This window comes from Pseudochaenichthys georgianus, chromosome 12 (genome assembly GCF_902827115.2).
Source record: "Pseudochaenichthys georgianus chromosome 12, fPseGeo1.2, whole genome shotgun sequence".
Taxonomy (NCBI): Eukaryota; Metazoa; Chordata; class Actinopteri; order Perciformes; family Channichthyidae; genus Pseudochaenichthys; species Pseudochaenichthys georgianus.
Genome location: NC_047514.1, coordinates 18,782,909 through 18,805,053, shown reverse-complemented (window position 1 = coordinate 18,805,053; position 22,145 = coordinate 18,782,909). Strand labels below are relative to the sequence as shown.

The 22,145-nt window shown below is 40.6% G+C and overlaps 2 protein-coding genes across 2 annotated transcripts; both read right to left on the bottom strand.

Moving 5' to 3' along the window:
• Positions 1-595: 595 nt before the first annotated feature.
• LOC117456675 (inositol polyphosphate 5-phosphatase K) lies at positions 596-16,912 on the bottom strand. Its single transcript, XM_034096623.2, has 13 exons — positions 16,486-16,912; positions 13,524-14,099; positions 10,130-10,237; positions 9,861-9,969; positions 9,395-9,511; positions 8,851-9,026; positions 5,394-5,505; positions 5,140-5,249; positions 4,822-5,032; positions 3,881-4,018; positions 3,709-3,774; positions 3,517-3,621; positions 596-2,470 (listed from the first exon to the last, which is right to left on the bottom strand). The coding sequence occupies exons 2-13, from the start codon at positions 14,090-14,092 to the stop codon at positions 2,015-2,017; spliced, it is 2,277 nt and encodes a 758-aa protein (XP_033952514.1). The 5' UTR covers positions 14,093-14,099; positions 16,486-16,912; the 3' UTR covers positions 596-2,014.
• Positions 16,913-18,734: 1,822 nt separating this feature from the next.
• On the bottom strand, positions 18,735-21,983 carry smtna (smoothelin a). Its single transcript, XM_034096273.2, has 8 exons — positions 21,814-21,983; positions 21,246-21,345; positions 20,967-21,042; positions 20,744-20,872; positions 20,622-20,655; positions 19,653-19,773; positions 19,386-19,537; positions 18,735-19,251 (listed from the first exon to the last, which is right to left on the bottom strand). Exons 2-8 carry the CDS (start codon positions 21,324-21,326, stop codon positions 19,110-19,112), a joined length of 735 nt encoding a protein of 244 aa, XP_033952164.1. The 5' UTR covers positions 21,327-21,345; positions 21,814-21,983; the 3' UTR covers positions 18,735-19,109.
• Positions 21,984-22,145: the final 162 nt, after the last annotated feature.

Genomic DNA, 22,145 nt, shown 5'->3' with positions numbered 1-22,145 from the left:
TACCTTCTTGAATAAAACTTTGTTTTTCTCACATGCCTCCATGAGGAACCAAGAATCTTATAACTGAGAAAAGTCTAAATTAATTGAAGTGAATAAGGGATGAATTTAAATACTACAAAACTATAATCTGTCTCAATTCATGCAAACATGTGCATTTTAGCTCAAACCTTACTATTTAAAAGCTTCCTCTATAAACAGCTTTTTATCCTTGCGCGTCTAAAGTGTATTAGATAATAAGATTTTAGTTCAAATGCATGTGCTTGGGAAGTAAATGATCATGCAGGATAAATAAGAATTAGATTATACTGCACAAGTTGTTTGAGTATTTTTGTCAATGGAAATGTTGAAATAGTTTAGCTGTTAAAGTGTTTTAAACATTGTATCGGTATAAGCTTATACACATTTATTTGGGACAAAGAGTTAAATTAAAAGCAAAGCTACCATACATAAATAAATAAATAGAGGTAAATCATTTGAATAAGGTTTAAAGGTTAAGCTGATTAGCATATATTAACTTAAAGGTCTTAAAGTCAATACACTGACTCCATGTTTAAACACAAATACACATCTTGTTGGAGTAATAGTATTGGCTCCGTTTACTCTTTTTGTTCTGGTTTTATTTGCACACTCACACAATTAAATGTCATTTCCATTAAGCAAAACAAACAAATGAGTACACCCACTCACTGACTCCGTAGAACAAGGCTGCGAGGAAAAAGAGCATTGATCTAAGATTACTGTTCAAGTCACAAGGACACGTTTACATTACTCTGAGGACGTAAAATGCTCCTTTTTAGTTTACTTTTAAAATGTCAAGAATACAGACCAAGAACTACAGAGTTAAAAGTTTAAAACATCTGGTCCAAAAAAATGCACGTTTCACACATTTCTGTTTTGAACACACAGGTCTGCACAAAGTCTCTCTCTCTCTCTCACTCACACACACACACACGCACCCACGCACACTGATGTGAACTATGATACCATCTATGCTTCCGGTCAAGTGTCCTTATTTTCACAAAGGACTGTTTACATGGATCCATATTAGAGCTGCAAAGATTAAATGAAATGCCAACTATTAGGAAAATCAATTATTTGGTTTTAGAAGATTTCTAAGGAAACATAATTCCGGTTTGTTTACTCTATGAGTCTATCTGTCGAAAGCATAAGACATTTGAAGACGTCATCTTGGGCTTTGGAAAACACTAACGTTTTTCACTGTTTTCGGACATTTAATAGATTAAACAACTATTTGATTGATCAAGAAAATAATCTACAAATTAACAAACAATAAAAAATAATATCTAGTTGCAGCCCCAAATCGTATTGCTGTAATTAAAACCCGGTCACATTCATCACAGGTTTACTCTGACTTTGGTTTCACATTCAATATGTTTGTTAACGTATGATATAGCTTATGAATCTATAAATAAAAGCACTTGTCTTGAGGAGTCAGGACACATCTTTGACTCCAGGATACACATAGTGTATGAGGTGATGGTAGATTCAGAGACTGCAGTGCTACAACGGGAATGTTTGCAAACTACATTAGGAGTCACCGAATGTGCTGCTTCTACGAGCACTGCCACTTTGTGGGATATGATCGGACCCTGAATGCATGAATATTGCCGTTGTTTTCTTTGTACATCACCTCCTTTTAAAGGAATACTTTCCCAAAAAAATTACCATTTGTACATAAATAACTAACAATGTGTTACTTTGGGTTCTTGAATAAAACTTTGTTTTTCTCTCATGCCTCACGAGGAACCAATAATCTTATAGCTGAGAAAATTCTCAATGAATTTAAGTGAATAAGAGGTATGCAAAACTATATGAAAAAACAACAACATTGAAATCAGTTCCTTCATGACTTTAAAAAATGTTTTGAGGTTAATGTGAAGGCATGGAAGATAAACAATGTCTTTAATAATTCAAAATAACATAGCGTGAATTATTGATACACAAATGGCCTTTCTTTGTGTGAAGTATCCCTTTAAAAATAGATGTTCATATTCTATGTGTCTGTTTTCCCTGTCTTTCCTATGTGTTTGACCCCTGTGGGGCTAACCTGAGCTGGTCTGTGTTCACCTAGGATGGCAGCGATGAGAGCCTCGGGTGCAGTCACCCCCCTGCCCGGAGACACCGGGCTGCGGGGGGTGAGCGGGCTGATGGTGGGGGACAACACAGTGTCGGGCGAGACCAGTCGCTCCTTCTTAGCAGCAGATGAGGGGGAGAGAGTCTGTCCTTCTTTGGAGCGAGGACAGAGGCTGAGGCCCTGCAGGGAGGGGAGTGGGTTGGAGGAGAGAGCAGGGGGGGCGGGGCTTCGGCTGCGGCGATGGCGGTGTTTGCCGTTTTTGGGGCTGGGGCTGCGGGAGCACGGAGCCAGGAGGACCAGAGTGCTGTCGTCTTCTGAGCTGACCTCCGAGCTGCTGGAGCGACGCGCGGTGGGGCTGTGGATGGGGATCCTGATCTGTGCATGTAAGGGATAAGGGCATTCAATAAGTTGCAGTAATGAGATATAGCCCTGAGGTATGTGGGCACACATCTACATATAATTTCCTAAGTAAAAGAAAAAAAATCTACATTATAAAAATACTCCACTATAAGTAAAAGTACTTCATTCAAACTTTTATTGAATTCAAAGTATAGAAAACAGATCTTACGAAGTACTAATTGTATGCCCTTTCAGAGTTATTGAATCATTTGTTTTTCATTTTGGAGCCACATTTTAATGTTTTACATCGTTTAGGTGTAGTTAATTTACTTAATGTACTGTTATTCTATAGCAATGCATCACATGTTGTACACGTAGCACATAAAAAAATCAATAAACAATATGTATTTGCAACAAGTAGCAATGGATGTTAGATAAAGCAGTAAGAGGTACATTATTTCCTTATACAGTGTAATAAAAACATGTATTAGCAGAAATACTAAAGTACAAGAAAGTATCATGCTGAATCATTTTAATCCAAGCTTATATTTCATAACATACTTTTAATTGTATTTTTAACTGATTCGAGTTCATGGGTTTGCCGTTTTAAGAACTTAGATGTGGTTTGCATATTTGTATTCTTTTAGTGCTTTGTTATTATGTGTTTATGTTCTTTGATTGCTAAGGGATCTCAATTGTAACTTCGTTTTGAGAAGAGAAAATGTAATATAAGCATTTTAGGAAAATACATATATTATTATTAAATGAAATGATTGGAAACAATACATTTGTCAATCTAGTTGCTGAATTATTTTGTGTCGATTGACTAACTTTGTTGGAGTTTTGAGAAGGCCCTGTCCTGTTTAAACAGGATGATGCATCCAGTAGTAGTAGTAGTAGTAGTAGTAGTAGTAGTAGTAGTAGTAGTAGTAGTAGTAGTAGTAGTAGTAGTAGTAGTAACATGGCTGTGTGCCTGGGAGTACACATACTTATGGCCTTATACTCTATATGGGCATATTCATTAATAAACACATCATACCAAGCCGTGAGTGGCTAACCTTTTGTCCTCTGACTTTTGTTACCTGAATTGGCATCGACAGTCCAACAATGCTGTTCATGTTGTTACTGTAGTAGCCCAGGATGTATTCACCATCATCTCTCGGCAAATCCTCATCTGAAAATGTCACCTGGGGAACAAAAAGAACAGAAATACAGTTAACATTGAAATTCAGCTGCAGCTCAAAGTAAATGGCATTTGAGTGTCTGACAAAAACCTGTGTTGCATGCTCTCCCTTGGCCCATATGTATGCCTGGTAATCTTTGTGATGTCTGAATCCAACCTGTTGCAGAATAACAAATGGGCATCATTTCAAATGCTGAAACTGGGCATTAAATAAAAGAGATTTTTTTTCATGAGCTTTTGACCAAAATCGAACTGTGTGTTACCTTGTATATTGCTACCCAGTCCCACGAGCTGCGCTGATAAGTCGATGCAACTGTGAATCGAACAGTTGCTTCTGAGACTTTACACCACTCCTTGTTTACCTGCAGCTCCACCAGGGGCATATCCACCTTGAATGGGAACTAGGAGAACGAGAATATAGACGTTAAAGGGACAGTGTGGGTTGTTTTGAAGTGAGGTCGAATTAGTTACTCATCCTCAGTAAGTGAATGAATGTTGGCACGCCCCAAGTTTAAAGAAATAGACAGCAGAACCAGTAGCATTGAAGTAACCATATCAGTTTTAGTTTAATCTATATTTAGAACTGTTTAACCTCTTCATGGGTATAGGGCTAGGTTGACAATTTAATTATTTGTATATTATTGTTGACTTTAGTGTTTGAAACAGGTTAAGATAAGTTAAGAGACACACACACACACACACACACACACACACACACACACACACACACACACACCACACACACACACACACACACACACACACACACACACACACACACACACACACACACACACACACACAGCTTGAATGACACACAAAGACAGAAGTACTTGTACTGTAATGTATCCTATTCTTTTCTATGGCGTTATTGACTGTATGATCAGTATGTCAGATGAACAGCTCCTTATGCTACTGCAGCTCCTTATGCTACTGCAGTGGTTTCCCAAACTGGGAAAAGGGCTGTCTAACGGCAAGATCAAGCTGTGAAAAACTGTAGGTATAGCTTAAACTTCAACTGATATTGTTTTTAGGGTGTTTTGCTGCTACCCCTGTCCATAGCAATACATTGCTTTGCTCTGGTACCCATCATTCTGAATGAACTATCCCTCTAAGTAAAAAAATAAACTATACAAAGATATCATTAATGCATTTGTATTGCTGTATTTAAGATAAGATAACATTTGAGGGAATATCGTCTTACATGCAGTGAAAACACAGCAGACACAGGCTTGTGGTCGCTGATGGTGTAGCCCATGTGACTTCGGTACACATGCTGTGTCACTTTAGTCGCTCCACCCAGCCAGGAGGTCAGACCCCGCTGCAGTGCTGCATTGTGGTTAGGAACTGGGGAGCCGGTGCGACGAGTGCGCCAGAGGATGCGATCTGTCCAGGCCGGTTTCCTCTTCTTCGCACTGAAAAAATAAGAGTCAACGAGGGGCTGAATGTCAGAGTGGAGTTTTTACAGGAAACTGCTTATAGAAAATAAAATGTATGGAGTAAGTTTGGCGACTGAACCAACCTGGTGTCGTACGTGTGAGTGCCCACATCAAACTTATAAGTAGGAGGGAAATGTAAAGGTCCCTCAAGGAAGCCTTCAAGGACAGACTCTGTGTTTTTAGCCATGTTTAGCTGTAGAGAAGACAAATGAGGGGAGAATCAGAGCAGAGCAGTGCCCTCTGTTGGTTGTCGTTGGTTATTTAGAGACAAACAGGTGGTGTAAAGCCTTCTAAAATAATTCATATGTGTGGGGCGAAATCTTTTAAAATGCCTCACCTGATCTCGCTCCAACAGAAGAGGAAGCTTACTGCTCTCGATGGCACATTTCACCACATGGATGTCATAGTCCTCAATACGGAAATTTAAATCCCCAAACCAAAAAACGACACTGGGGACAGAAAAAACACAGAAAATACATTTTCATTTCAGCAGTTGTTTATTTTACTCTAAAAGGAAAATGTAAAGGTTCAATTGAATATCTAATTGATTTTATATTAGATGCTATCCCAAGAAAGCTGTGGCATTGTTTGTCAAATAAATTGTCTAACTTGAAACCAAAGACACATTCAAGGTCAAATAATGAGACTTTAAAGCTCCATCAGGGGTGGGGAACCTCCGGCCCGTATGCGGTCCGCAAGACCATTTGATATGGCCCTCGAGGTAATTTATTAACACACGCAAAAAAACAAATCTAGACCGCAAAATAATTAAACAAGTGAGTGCCTGTTTTTCCTGGCCAAGGTCAGGTTCCTTGAACACAACACAAGCCTAACGTGTGGTCTCATGCTCCGGCACTTCAAAAATTGCAGTAGCACAGTGGTTCCCAAAGTGGGGGGCGCAGAGGCATGACAGGGGGGACGCGAGAGACCAGGAGGAAAAATGATTATTAAAAAAATAAATAAATCATAATTAAAAAAATTATTGATTAGAAAATAATATGATACAGTACTATTACGTTTGGGTCTCTGTTTAATTGAAGCTCGGCTCTGTGTGTGTGTGAAACGAGCCATTTTGTGTGCGTGTGCGAGCGAGAGAGAGAGCGCACCGGTACCGGAGATCGTTGTTGTTAGCTTCTGGTGCTAGCGAGCTACGCTAACGGATATAACAACAAGGTGGAGGAGAGTCCTCTTCTGTCAGACTGAGAGACTCAGTGAACTACAGGACTCTGTGTTATCTCAGTGGGTCTCAAACGTTGGTCACCATTAATGTAAACAATTATTTCCGAGGCACACGTTTATATGATCATTATAGTTATAAAAAAAAAGAGAATAAATGAAAAACAGGTATGAAATACTATATGACAGTAAAAAAAGAATAAAGTTTAAAAGGGTGATTTGTAAAATATCCATAAAGAAAAAGTAAATCTGTTTACAGTTCTGTTTCATATGGATGTTGAGAGATGTATCCATAGATCTCTTCATTTTGCTTTCAAAGTGCACCAGATTGATGCTTTTAACATCAATATTTAAAAATAAATCTTCCCCCTATGTGAGGTCCACACACCACCTATAAAAATAGCACTTTACCCCTGCTTTCGAGCCTTCATTGTAACAGTTGCGGGTACATTGTGTATATGCGTGGGGATTGTTGCAGTAGAAAACTCCACTGTAGCGACCGGTACATTAATGGGAAACCCTAAATGTTTGAGCACCCTCTATGAAACGTCAAGCTACCCCACAGCACCCCAAAATAAATATCTGGAGCCGCCACTGAGCCTGACTATTTGTGTTGGGGGGGCCCCGACTTATTTTTTTCTCCAAATGGGGAGCCTGACAGAAAAAGTTTGGGAACCACTGCAGTAGCATAAGGAGCTGTTCATCTGACATACTGATCATACAGTCAATAACGCCATAGAAAAGAATAGGATACATTACAGTACAAGTACTTCTGTCTTTGTGTGTCATTCAAGCTGTGTGTGTGTGTGTGTGTGTGTGTGTGTGTGTGTGTGTGTGTGTGTGTGTGTGTGTGTGTGTGTGTGTGTGTGTGTGTGTGTGTGTGTGTGTGTGTGTGTGTGTGTGTGTGTGTGTGTGTGTGTGTCACGAGCGCATTTTGTTTGAGCGAGAGAGAGAGCGGTACCGGAGATTGTTAGCATCTGGTTAGCTAGCTATGCTAACGAATATAAGGAGCTTTTTCTACAACCAGGTGAAAGAGAGCTCTCTCCTGTCAGACTGAGAGGCGCAAATAACCTCAGCTCAGTGAGGTAAAGGCACACCTTTATATGATCATTATAGTTATAAAAAAAATAAGAGAATAGATGAAAAACAGGTATAAAATACTATATGACAGTAAAAAAAAGTTCTTACTAATAAACAAGAATACAGTTTAAAAGGAGAGTGATTTGTAAAATATCCATAAAGAAAAAGAAAATCTGTTTACAGTTCTGTTTCATTCTCTTAATGTTGCTCTCAAAGTGCACCAGATTGATGCTTTTAACTTCAACATTTAAAAACAAATCTTCCCGGGGGAGTAGGCCCATCCTCCACTTAAATCATGTTCACATGGATAGGATACTAAATACATTTGCACACATCTTGTGTCCATATCTTTCTGTTTTGGTGGTCATGCCACAACCGTGCACGTGCATACATGCGCGAGTCATGGTAAGATATCTGGATGAAGAGGTTGCCATTTCTTTGCACAGCATGAAAGAAAGGCCAAATGAATGGGCTGTGATTTTAGTTTTTTCAAGCAGAGGTTGAGTTCAATAATTTGTACGGCCCTTGGAGGATTTTGTAAATATGTAAATGGCCCTTGAGAAGGCAAGGCAAGTTTATTTATATAGCACTTTTCAACGCAAGGCAATTCAAAGTGCTTTACAAAAAATGAAAGACATTAAGCATTAAAAAAGAAAAGCTAATAAAATAAACATTAAAAGGAAAAATACATGGATAAAAGTTACAGTGCAGTCTAAAATATGAATAGTTCAATTAAACATTAAAAGAAAAAGTACATGGATAAAAGTTACAGTGCAGTTTAAAATATGAATAGTTCAATTAAAAGCAGCGACAAAAAGAAAAGTCTTCAGCCTGGATTTAATAGTAATCAGAGTTGCAGTGGACCTGCAGGTTTCTGGGAGTTTGTTCCAGATATTTGGAGCATAATAACTGAACGCTGCTTCTCCATGTTTAGTTCTGACTCTGGGGACAGAAAGCTGACCAGTCTCTGAAGACCTGAGAGATCTGGATGGTTCATAATTTAGCAGGAGGTCAGTAATGTATTTTGGGCCTAAACCATTCAGTGCTTTATAAACCAGCAGCAATATTTTGAAATCTATTCTTTGACACACAGGAAGCCAGTGTAAAGACTTCAGAACTGGAGTGATGTGATCCACTTTCTTAGTGTTAGTGAGGACTCGAGCAGCGGCGTTCTGAGTCAGCTGCAGCTTCCTAATAGATGTTTTAGTGAGACCTGTGAAGACACCATTGCAGTAGTCGAGTCTACTGAAGATAAAGGCATGGACAAGTTTTTCCAAATCCTGCTGTGACATTAGTCTTTTAATCCTAGATATATTCTTTTAGAGCGGTTTAATGACTGCAGTTTTCAGGGCCTGTGGAAAAATACCTGAGAGGAAAAAGGTTCCCCACCCCTGCTCTATCATGTAATATGCCGCCCCGAATATGTATTAATTATTGGTGAGAAAATGTGGTGCAGATAAATCTATTTTGTGAATGAACGTGTACATTTGTTTTATGGATAATCAATCTTGAGCTACTTTAATTCAAGTGTCACCCACTCGTGGTCCAGCACCCCCGTGGCAGTGCCTCCTTCAAACTGCTGCTGCTGCAGGATGCTTTCAAAGTCCTCCATGCGCTGCTCCAGGTTCCTCATGTGAGCGGGCAGGTGACAGTTAAGGAAGCACACCGGGTGGCCGAACATCGTCATCCTCGCACTGACGCCCCCTTTATTCCCCTTAGAGGGAGGGAAAAAAGGGCAGAGAGAGGACATAATGAGAAATGGATCCCTTATGTATTACATTTGTATACTTCCCTGGATTGTATCTGTGTTCAGGGACAAAGTCAGGATGTTTTTCTGCCCCTGAATCAAAGCACCAGACAGCCAGACAGCCTGCTGCTGCTGCTGCACTGACCTCAAAGAGAAGGAGACTGCAGCATGCAGGGGTGATGCTGACATCAACACACAGGAAGGTCACACATGCATGCATCCACACAGAGGAGGGACCACACACACCACCTTTTAACATCCTGATAGAAACCCCCCACCAACGTTTCAATGTAATACATCTCAGAATTCACAGCAGCGCCCTTTGAAGCACGTACCCAATATCCCCCAAGACCTGTGCGCGTACTCTCTGTCTGAACACCTCTGAGGAAGGGAAGATGGCACCATTTGGAAAAAACCAGCAGCAGCACTCCCTGCATACGCTGGGACGCCACCTAAACGGATGAAAAATAATATATCAATACGGTGAACTGGATTTTATAATGGCCAAAAGAGGATAAGAATTAAAAAATACACAGTTTAACTCACATATCAATAACAATATTCTGTGTAATATCAGTATTTCATAGGTGAAGTCATGTGAATTCAAGCATTAAGTTAATAAGTTATTTTTAATATTTACCGTTTACTTTATTATATCTATACTGTTTTTTATTAATTGTATATTTATTTTTTTGACTGATGCCTCCTGTTGCACTGTCCACTTTGCTGCGGTTATATTACAAATGTCCGCACTATGGGACTAATAAAGGATTATATTGTCTTATGAGCAAATGTACTGACCAAAACATATCCAAAAGGACTGAGTGTATCCATGCAACGCTCACTCCACTGGTCTGAAAAAAGAGCCTCCTTTAGCCGCTTGTTTATCATGGAGTTGACTTCCTGGAATCTGTGCGGTGCCAGAAAAGTAGAGAAATGTCATTAACAAGTGGAATACAACAGCAATAATAAAAAGGAGAGTGATGGGCACATCAAGATGAACACAGATGACTGAGTGGGCACAGGCTGTCTCTCTGGCAGCACTGAGCCTGTCGGAAAAACTTGCTTACCCGATGATAAACATGTCAACGCTCCCATCTGAAACATTTGGTCCAAACAGAGAAGTGATGTCATCTGGCGGGACAGCTGACCCCACATTCCACGTGACGATGTACACCCTTTCAGAGGGTAGAAGCATGGGAAATGCTGCATTAGATCCAAGTACTATATATATATATATATATATATATATATTATATAATGTAGGGTGTAAGAGGACATCATCTGTGCTATAATAGGGTTGTACTGACATTTATATTAATTGATTTTAAAATATCAAAAAATTATGAAAAATGTCAAACAGAGGTTCCCAAAATACCTGGTGGTGTCTACTAATGTCTAAAGTTCAAATCCCGCAGAGATTCAGTTAATTATTGTAGAAGAAAAGCAACACACTGTGACATTTAATATCTGGCATATTCACTTGAAGTATGACTCAAATGTTTAATTAGTATTCAAATAGTTGCCAGTTTATTTTCTTTTGATTCGCTAAACAATTAATCAACTATATTATCCTTAAATCAAGCCTTAAATTGTGCTGTTCTCTATCCAGATTTATGATTTCTGCAGTCACATGAAAACAGTGCAAGCTAAAGATATATATAGTTCTTTTAAACAGGATTTTCTTAAAGGACAACATTGGTGTTTTACCTAAATAAAATGTTCAAAGGCATCTAAGATTTTTTTCATTGGACAGTCTATAACACGAAAGTTAATGTATTGTACAGTAAAAGGAAATTAGTTTTAGACTGAAACTATCAGAGGCAAAATGTACCCTTCTTACTCTCAAATGTTTTTAGCGTTGTATTTCATGCATTTATATCTTGTGAAATATTGTGTGGCCTTGGTTTAAAAACTGACACATGAAAAGGTGTATAATTATCTTAATTTGTTGTTGCTTTTGTTATTATTATTAGTTTTCATCAATGTTATCATCATCATGTTTTATTTCTGAATACAGGCTGCTTTAAAAACTCTCCCCTGTTGGTGCATTCAAGGACACTTTGTCAGGAGTGTTGGCTCTAGAACAACATTTATTGTCAAAAATTGCCTAATTTTGGCCCAATTCTTTTACTTTTTTTAAATGTTCTTGTTTTGTCCTTGTTTGTTAACAAACACACAACATACATCATAGATATGCTTTTCAGCAGAAAACTCTCAAATCTTGACATTCTGTCTATTCAAGTAAAAACTGTTCCTACTTACATCCCTAATAACTGCTAACATGCACTTGAATGTAATGTACTTGTGTATTTCTATATAATGATACATGTTTTGAGACAGAATGACTGGCTGAATCTGAATACTAAATATGTATTTTCTCTTTCATATTAACACAATTTGGACAAAGGTAAACTGAGTTTACACAGGCAGCCACTGTTGCCCCTTTCACACCAACGCGGTTCCAGGGCCGGTTCGAAGCTAGAGCCTGATAAGCACCGGTTTTTCCTGTTCACACCGCAGCAGAGCCGTCTCTAAGCACCAAAAAATGGTCAGTCTAGAAGCAAGAACCGCATATGTCACGCTTACGTCGGGGGGGCGAGATTAACCTGAGCTAACAGTTGCAGAGTGGCGAAGTCCCTCCCCTTCTGGTGGACCTCCATGGGACCTTATTTCGAAAAAATTATGTATTGAAGTCAATGGAGAAGAAAGATTATCTTTCGATCCCGTTTGAATTGTGCCACGAATTACACATTATGATGTTTGTCAATTTAAAAGATAATTTTGCAAGTCAAAAAAAAATGTGTCGTAAAACTGTGAAGTGACACATTTGTTTGTGTGAAACGCTCAATGAACTACATCTCTGGTCTCGCAGAACAACACACGTCACCAAGATGGCCATCACTACTGTCTTGTCAACAAAACGATTGACTACCCTCACTATCACCACAATGAAACACGTCCAGAAGAATGTCATGCAAAGCTGCCTGCCTGCCTTCCTTTGATTCTCTCTGAACTGCCTGGTCTTTTTAATGTTTAATGTCAACCATTTGTACAGATAGCATGAAGTAGAAAAGATCGGCAATCGCCGATGCTAGCGTTAGCATTTCTCCCCCAGGCTTAAATTGTGTATTATAGAATGATCACACCGGTGACAGTACTCTTCAAAGGGTTCACGAAATATGACTACTACTCTTACTGTTTAACATTTTGGGTTACTTAATGTTGCCTCATTAAGGCTAATACAAATGACAAGGCTGTAATGCTAACTAACGTGCTAGCTACTAGCTAGGTAGCTAACTTGATCCAGCCACTCCTGGTCCTTTCATCAGACGGGAAGCGAAAGAACGAGCAAGACCCATTGCTGGTATGATAACAACCTGGTACTAAGCACACAGGCATCTTGTTAAAGTTATCTTATCTTAGCCAGATATTAGATCTTAGATATAATCTACCTATATGGCGCTGATCTTAGCCATCTCTTAGTGGAGGAAAACAATTGTGACATCACTTACGCAACTCTGGGATTTGTAGTCTTTCTAGTTGCGTATTTTTCATAGTCTTATATTTCAACAGTTTTACGACAAACTGCGACTTTTTTGACATGGAAATTATTTTTAAGATTGACAAACATCATATGTGTAATTCATGGCACAATTCAAACGGGATCGAAAGATACGTTGTCTCTCTCCATTGACTTCAATACATTATTTTTCCGAAATAAGGTCCCATGGACCGGAAGTAGATGGGCGTGACTTCACCACTCTATGGCGAGTACGGCAAATAAAAGTTGTAACAAGCAGTAGTGCTGAGCAAAGTGACAGTGAATACTTTACAGTGGCCGCTGCCATGTGAGTTAATGGGAGAATAAACTTTGGTGGAAGAGCAGCACTGGAGCGGTCGGTAAATGCCGCTGAAACACATTAATAAACAATTAACCAAGGCACTCTGCAAAAGTATAAGGTTGGAGAAGTCGTTATTTAATTTAATCTGGCTTCATATGATTAAAAGTAACACGATCATCGACCCAACGCAGTCCCCCATTGTTGTTGTTGTGAGCGCCGTTGGGGAGAAAATCAGCGACGTAAACGGTGACGTCATGACGCAGCAGCGGCAGCACCAGTCGGGCTCTGGGCGGTGTGAAAAAAGGGGGGGCTTAAAAGAAAAAACGATTCCGAACCAGAAGAGCACTAGCACGGAGCTAGAACTTGAACCACATTGGTTTGAAAGGGGCATGTGAGTGAGCGGGCATCACAACTCAAATATGCCTCTGGGAAGCCTGCCAATAAAATGTGGCTGTGTCACTCTGTCAGGTTCACAAAGCTCTTGGCAGCCTTGATGCATGTGACATGGTCTGGGACACATCAGTTTCCTTCCAGCCGCTGACTGCAGCTGCATTTAGACACAACAGGGAACATTCACAGTACTCAATCCTTTCTAACCACTGGATGAAGAAATGTCTACCTGAAGTTATTGTTCTCTCCTGGCTTCTTGGGCTGCTCTTGGCTTGGTGAGGAGCCCCCAGGTGAGGGGGTTCTCTGTGGCTGAGGGCTGAGGGTATTGGAGGAGCTCAGGTAAGGCTGGCTGGTGAAAGGCTGAGGGCTGCGGGGGCTCTGAGGACTGAGGCGGCAGAGGGAGGCCTCAGTCTGCGAATGCGACGTGTGGTTAGCACTCTGAGGTCCTGGGATACAAACTGGGATCAAATCTATTTCCTTGGAGAGGTCCTCTAAGATTCTGGGAGACTTATAAGCAGGTTTTGTTCCCAAAGCGGTGGGTCTCGGGCGGCTTATGCTCATCAGTGTCGCTGCAGTGGACCCAGACTTTGGGTACCCTGACTGCATTTCGTTAGTCACTCTGACAGCCTGCATGGGGCTCAATAAAGACTGTTTCTTGGGCTCCTCTGATTGGCTGAACAGTATTGGTTCCTGGGTTGTGAGCTGTGGAGGTAAACCAGGACCGAATCCGATCAACGCACAGGGTCCAGGCTGCATGTTGGGCCCAAAATGGTCGGTGCTGATTGGTTGCTGCTGCATGATCAACCTGCAACAGGAAGTATGAGAATAATTATAACAAGAGGTGGAAGAAGTACTCAGATTTTACAATTAAGTAAAAGTAGCAATACTACAGAAATTACAAGTAAAAGTCCTGCATTCAAAATGTTACAAAGAAAAGGGCATCAAGATGTACTTAAAGGTCACATGTCATGGTCCTTTCTACTGATCATAATACCATTGTTGAGGGATATTACAATAGAAAAATACTGTGCAATTTTCCAAACTCACATTGTTTCGCATACAGCATCTCTGTAAACTACGTGTATTCACTCTCTCCACTAAACGGCTCGTTGGAGCTCTTTCCCCCCTCCCTGTGAGCCCAGTGTGCTCCGATTGACCAATCCACAGACTTCCTCACACACACACGCAGCTCAGCTGATGTCTCCTCCGGGCTGCTGCTGATAACAGACAGTTGCGATCGCGGCGAAATTCTCTCTGCAGACCCATTCTCACAGCGTTTATCAACCTTTTTCTTCTCAATATCAAGCCACACTCATTGTTTTTACTTCGGCTGAGACTTGTGTGTGCTCGGGGTGATTCACAACGTCCGATTGTTTCACGTTGTGAATCGCGCTGCGCTCCGTGGAGGTGTGATTTCCTTGTTTAGCGATACACAGCGAAACGCAGCCAAACTCACCCCGGATTGGTCCATTTCGTTCCGGTTACAACATGACGTCCTGATGTACCCGGAAGAATCAAATGGATGATGACGTTTCACCAACGAGGCGTTTTGGGGAGTTCTTCTCTGTGTTAGAGTTTTACTCGCTACAGGGTGTACTTTGAGGGTTTTGACTCTGCACACCGTTTACATGCATAAAAACCTTCATAACACACAAGGGGACGGGTAATAACCGGAAAAGCATGGCATGTCACCTTTAAGGTTCCAAAGGTAAAAGCATTCATTATACTGAATAGCCCATTATTATAAATGATTGATGCATTAATGTTTTGATTTTGCAGCTGGTAAAGGTCTTATTTAAATACAGATGGGTAGCTTGTTGATTTTGTCAACTGGGGATGAATAAAGTCTTATCTTAAGCTAAAATAATAGATCAGAGTTGATTTGTTGATTATTATCAATAATCTGAGTCTGCAAAGTAACTTGTTACACATTAAGTATGAGAAACTGTAAAGGACAAAAAAGTACAATATTTGCCTCTGAGATGTAGTAGAGTATAAGGTTATATTTAAATTGTCAAATACCTCCAAAAATCTACTATAGTATTAAATGTCACTTGACACTGCTGATTACACACATTCTTCTCCAAAGGGCTGTAAGGAAAAGACACATGTGACATTCAAATTAGATAGTGTGGCTTGCAAAAAGCTCCTCAACATCAATCAGGGAGTCGTTATTGGGAAACAGGTGTAACAGCAGAGCGGAAGTGGTGTAAATGTATCACATCATATTGAGCAGCTGTCCTCTCCACATCAAGCTGCCCAGACATCACCGATGACGTTATCATGAGTTAGCACTGGGGCTGAGGCGGTGACAGAAGAAGTGCTCGGATATAATAATAAAGTGAAAGTGTGAATAATTATCAGCGTATAAATAATCTGTGAGTAGGTGAATACTTCTATGTATTCTCAAGGTAAAGTACACAACACGTATAAGCATCATATTGATAGCATTGGATTAAAATGAAAATGTACAAAGATGTGCAAGCATTTTCTAACCACTTTATATACTGCTTTATTAAATCATGATTGATTATATGTTATATTTTGAATCTGTAAGGCTGTAAACCACAGCTGTCAGATAATTATACTGTAGTGAATGAAATGCACTTAGTTATTATCCACCCCTGATCTGAGGAAATAACTTTGTACCTCCGACCTGGATTATATCCTTGTTGCCTGGCAACATTAATTAGCCTCCTGACCCTTTTACAGAGCAATAGACTGCTCATTATGGGATGCCATGGGAGTGTACATCGCGCCATAGCAGCTGATACCGGAGCACATCAGACAATGTCAACACTCCCTGTAGGTCACAAGGAGGAGGAAGACTCCCACCATTTTGTGTGTGTGCCCTCAGAAATTATACACCTCTGTAAATCATTCATGACATGCAAATGAATATAACAGAGAATCTCATGTGACCAGTAGTAACCTGGAAAACAGAGCTCTGACTAATGGTGGTCAGAAGGGGTTGTAATGAATTCACTTTAAAAGTAGAAACTTTGATAGATGAAGTGCCACCTCAGTGATCCAGTTTCACATCATAGTCCATTATCCTGCAAGTCAAGGGAATGACAGCTTCATAACACTAGGCTGGACTCATGGAAAACACCACATAGCACAATTTCTCATTCAAAATCAACACACACGCAGCTGCAATAAAAACATCCTCATGAAAACCTCAGTCTTACCTTTCATGCGTTTTCCTTTTTTACTTTCTTATTTCCAAGGTGAACCGCGAAGGTGATTTCACAGAGGGGATCAGCATCAGTCTCCTTTGTTTTTTCACACGTCTATCAACGCGACAGGGCTGTCACATAAAAAGGTTTTAGATTTTTAGATGTTCGGTCCGGAGACCGAGCAGCAGCCCGCCTGCAGGACCGAGGCTCCCCGTCGGTACCGCGGGCAGCGAGCGTGTCCGTGTCGGTGCAGAGAACTCCGGCTGTCAGGACAGGGGGAGGCGGTCACGGTTGATGTTTCCGGTGTGTTTCATCTTTATGTATAAACAACGACACGACGGCTGGTTATAACTCATCTTACTAATCACTGCCTCTAGCCCTCTACCGTCTACAGCAGATGAGCACTTCTCGGTCATGCACCTCCAGCACACCGGCCGTTCTGCCACCCATCTCTCCCTCGCTCTATGCACTCTGGGTAAAATATGAGGGCACCTGAGGGGGCGGGCAGAGCATCAAAGGCAAAACAAAAATCATCTGCCAAAAAAGGGCATCAGGCCAGAAATGATTGAGCATCTGTCCTTTCACTGACGCACGCATTAATCTAGCACCAGTGCGTCACTCGAGGGGGGAATTGATCAGCATGCCAATATCTACATTTCAGTCTGTGCTATCTTTCGTATGCAATCAATAAATGTATTCTGCAATTAAAACTACTTTTGATCTTGCTGTTTATACAGGGACATTTCTGTAAATACATATATTTTTGATTCGATGTGGTGTTTTTTTTATTTCATTGAGTTTTTCTTAATATTGTCCTGATTTATAAAAAAATATATTTACACTGAAATACCATCACATTTTAAACAGAATATGACCATCAATGCGAAATTATCCGTAAAAGTCTGAACCTATTTACCCAGATGTATCTTTTTGTCTCTTTCCCCCGCTACCTCTTTACATTTTGAGCAATCTTTTCCAGTTTTGAAACAGAACATCTCCCTTGGAAGTTCCAATGTAAAGTAAACATTATTTAGCACATGAACTGTGCAATTTGTCAAAATGCCCGTTGCAATTATGATTACTAGTGCAGTGCCTCTTCAGGAGGTGGCTGTTTGGAGACCGTGCCCATTTTGAGTTGAGCCTATTGTTTGGACCCCGGAAGTGCACTTGACAAGTTGTCATTAACCATTAATCCAATCAAGTTGGCACTCAACACTGCACTCCCTTGGGTAATCAGCATTAAACATGTTGATTGGATCATCGTTTTTTGAAAAATGCCAGGGACAGTGATACATATAGAGTGCACATCTGGAGAAAGAGATTCCTTCCTTTATATGCACATGATGCTGCTACAGCGCCACGTGTTGACAAAATGACACAAAATTGGTCATAGTCGCTCAGACAACATACTGCATCTACACTCGTCTCATAAGCGTCTTTGGGTTCAAGAAAAGCGCTAAAGAAATATAATATATTATTATTATAAAAATGGTTGCAGTAGCGCAAAACGTACAGGATATGAGACGTTTATGGTTATAAGGGCCAGCTAGCAAAACAGTCAGGAACATCAAAAACACAAAACGGTGACTTTTCCTGGTTTGGTCAAAAGATGTCCTGTATCAAAACTGGTGACCATTGCTCAAGATTTAAAGAAGAAAATCTAGGTGGCAATAGGTTCAGGCGAGGCTTTCACGGATAGATTCAACTTGATGGACAGATTTTGTTTTTGAAAGTTACGGTCCAATTTTGTTGTTATAATTTTTCCATCTGGCCAAAAAACACCACATCTGGCACTGCACTCCCTTGGGGCCCTGGCAACCAAGTGTGAAGTGGAACGGATGAATGTGATGCACCTACAAACACACAGATTCCTCACATAGTTAGATTAAGAGTTATTGTTGTTTTAAACAGGAGTATTCCAGCCATTTTAGTGTCAGGGGCCTCACAAAAGGCAGAGGATAGAAGAAGAAGATAGATAGTTTGTCAAGCTCATAAAACACTGGATCCTACAAATTACATTTCTTGTCATTAAACGCCTCATTTAAACTAATAGTCCTACATTTCTAACAGGTTTTCCATTATAAATGTAAAGTCTGAAGCCCAAGCCGAACATATATCAAAGCTATCTATTATAAATTAGATTAAATAATACATGCGTACTTGCTGAATAACGTCTCAAAGCAAATAAAACACTTAATATCTACAGTACAATTAAGTTTAGCCATCAGCTATTTAAAAAAAAAAAAGAAGAACCAAGTGAATAATGGATGGATTTTTATTAAATGCGTTTTTTAATACTCACACCCTCAGGCCCTCAACAGCATCATGATAAAATGTGTTCCCAGAGTCTCCATAGCTGTGACTGGGATTAATGCAGATGTGTAATCTCAGAGGAATGCATTTATCCCAGGCGCCAGCTGTCCACTGAGAGCAAGAGTCCTTTCTAATACAACCACACAAAGGCTTCACATAAGGCACTGTGCATTTACATAAGCCAGACACATTACATACGTAATATCAACTCAGACAAAATGTAAAAAGGTGCTTGGCATTATGTTTTTGATCTCAGCTTGTGCGTGTTGATTGTGTGAATTATAAAATCACAGCTGATTATCAAAGCCTTTCTGAGTCTACAGTCACTTTTTGGTTTTGACCAGGCCTTTCTCCACCAGGCAGCGGTAAAACTCCTGGATGTACGTGTACACACACTTCCAGTCAGGCTCTTTCATCCGGATTAAGTCATCAGGGTCCAGCAGGGGGGGGCAGCCAGCCAGCCTCCTGCAGACAGACACAGAGACAAAACCACTTGAGACAAACTTAGATAAATAACTTCGTTTTGAACTGCAAGACAGGGCTGGACTGTGTATCAGACAAGATGCTCCTGCTTCTTCATATAAGGGAAGACGGCTCACTCTGCGGTGCTGAAGGCCAACTCAAAGTTTTCCTTGGGCTTGGTGGGATTTAGGGTGTAGTACTCGAACGCATCGGGGAAGAAGCGGTGCACCAAGGCGCAGAAGGCTATGCCGTCCTTCCAACTTGAGGAGAAGTTTCGGATGTTCACTCCCTGAGTTGTTTCAGTTTAGGAGAAATAGTGACAGAGAATGAAACGTAAGGGGCAGAGCTATATTTAGCTCCATTGGGCAATAATTTACAGACAAAAAGACGTAGGGCATGTTTACCTCATATGGCTCTGTTTTGGCCCTGCACCAGTCCAGAAGCATCTGTTTGACATTTTTAATGTTGGGTGCTGCAGCAGGAGAAGGACATTTCTGGGCTGAGGCTAAAGCGGGACTGGCCTTGCTAAGGAGAAATAAAACAACAAATGCTTTGCTTAATAAATGTAATTGTGTCCTTTTTTTGGGTGAAAGACTATGAAGACTTTGCTTTGCAACCATCAGGCTCCTATTAGAAATGTCATTAGGATTTACCTCACAGTTAACATTCAACTCGACTTTATTTATTCAGCACTTTTCATACAAGCATGTATTGTAGCCCATAGCTCTTCACAATGCAACATTAAAACAGCACAGAAAATAAGTAACGAATGCAAAAACTACAACAAAAAAATGTGTCAAGCAAGACTAAAAATTGCACCATTTAAAAACACAATGTAAGATATAAAAAAGACACTAGAATAAATAAAAGCAAGGGATAAAAATAGTTTAGTTAGTTAAAATACAATTTCAGTTGAGTTTTTTGTTGTGATTTACCTATACTCCATGTAAATATGAATTTATATTCTGAGCAAAGTGCATAGAAATAAGCCAATAATTAAAAAGTATTTAAAAAAGGACTGAAAAACAAAGGCATCAAATAACAACTAAATAAATAACTAAGGTCAGGCTAGAAAATATGTGGTTCCTTTTATGATTATTTCCAAAACATCAAGTAACATTTTGTGGATCTGGGTACTTAAAGGTACAGTGGTTGGATTTAGTGGCCTCGTGAGTTTGCAGAAAGCAACCAGCTGAATTCCCCCTCCGCTCACCACTCCCTTTCCAGAAAAAAGAAAAAGTGTGTGTGCGTGTGCGTGTGCGTGTGCGTGTGTGTGTGTGGGCATATCTGGGATTAAATAAGCGCCATAACTGTTCCCAGACATTACAGTTAAAGACACCAAACATGTGAAACTGAAAATACATTTGACTCACCTGCCTGCTGACGGAGAGGCCTGGCCTGACGTCTCTAACAAAACGCAGAGAATCAAAAGTCAAGAATCTTCATTGTTCAAACAAAACATAGAAGTATCACAGAGACATCTTTATAAGCTCACTGTTTGTTGGAGGCTGCTGGTTCATGGATGCTCTGCCGATGCTAACAGCCCCCCCGGTGGTCCCTCCTTTACTCAGCCCCTGCTGCCTCAAGTCCTGCTGCCTCGACCCTCGATCCTGCTCTCGCTTATCTGAGGAGAGAGGAGTGGTGGGACATTTAGTAATGGAGCAACACATCAGAAGTTCATTGCAGATTCTATCATGGTAATTTGCATCAGATTGTACCTCTCTTTTTCTTGAGCAGGTCCCTTAATGCAGCGCGTAAGATCTTTCTCTCTTCAAAATCTTTTGCATTATCCAGCTTAAAAGACAATTTGAGAAATGTTCAGAGTCAGAGGGGTGAATAAATATCATCAGCGCAGCAAATACAAAGGGCTGATTCATTGAATTAAACATGCAAGGTTTTCTGTGAGTTTTGTTCCCCTTTAGACAAAGACAACTCTCCTTTTTCTTCCAGCACTGCGGTCAGAGACATATTTCATTAAAAGTCACACATCGGCTCACCATCTTGTTGAGAACTTCTTCATCTTCAATAGCAGACAGTTCTCCCGTGGCCACTGATCCATCGTCAGTTTTTGATTCCATTTCTTGAGAAGCAAATCAACTAGTTGGGATAAAGACACACTTAGGGCTTTGAGAAGAAAAAAAACATTCATGCAAAAACTTGGTCTGAATAACTATTGACAAGGTTTGAATCTGTTCCACAGACGCGATACTTTGTATTGTTGCGTGCAAATGTCACGAGCAGAGCATAAAATCACACTCATTCAAATATTAACAGCTGTGTGAGTCACAAAGTGAGCAGCCTTGGAAGGAAATGTTTGTCTTACTGGAGAACCTCTCAGTGCATCTCGGGCCCCGAGTGCACCAGAGAAGAGCCAAAAACATGTACAAATATAGTAATGTGGCGGAACAAGACCCAAAGAATCTGATAGCAGCGTACAACTATGTGCTCAGACACAGGGGGGAAGGAGTGGCAGGACGCCTAAAGCACAACATGGGAAGAATAAAGGAATACAAGTGTGAGAAATAGACCCTGATGATGTGTGTGATGAGGTGCAGTGTCACCCACCTGTTTCCAGGGTGCAACCTTTTGTGGCTCCTTAGAAAGTGTTCAGCCTGTCCTGGGTCCTTCAGAGTTTACTGGAGAGCTGTGAGATCTCAGCCCTGACATCCCACCTCACACCGCAGCGCTTCATAAGGATACATGTTTGGAGAGCGGGTGGAGGCTGCTTACATGAACCACCCAAGATGGGAAGGAGAACGAGGAGGAGGAGGAGGAGGAGGAGGAGGAGGAGGAGGAGGAGGAGGAGGAGGGGAGATGATTCTGTCCCCCTCAGCAGTCTCTCCTCCTCTAGTCCCTGCATCCTCGATGATGTCATGTGAAATGTTGTGGGGCAAAAC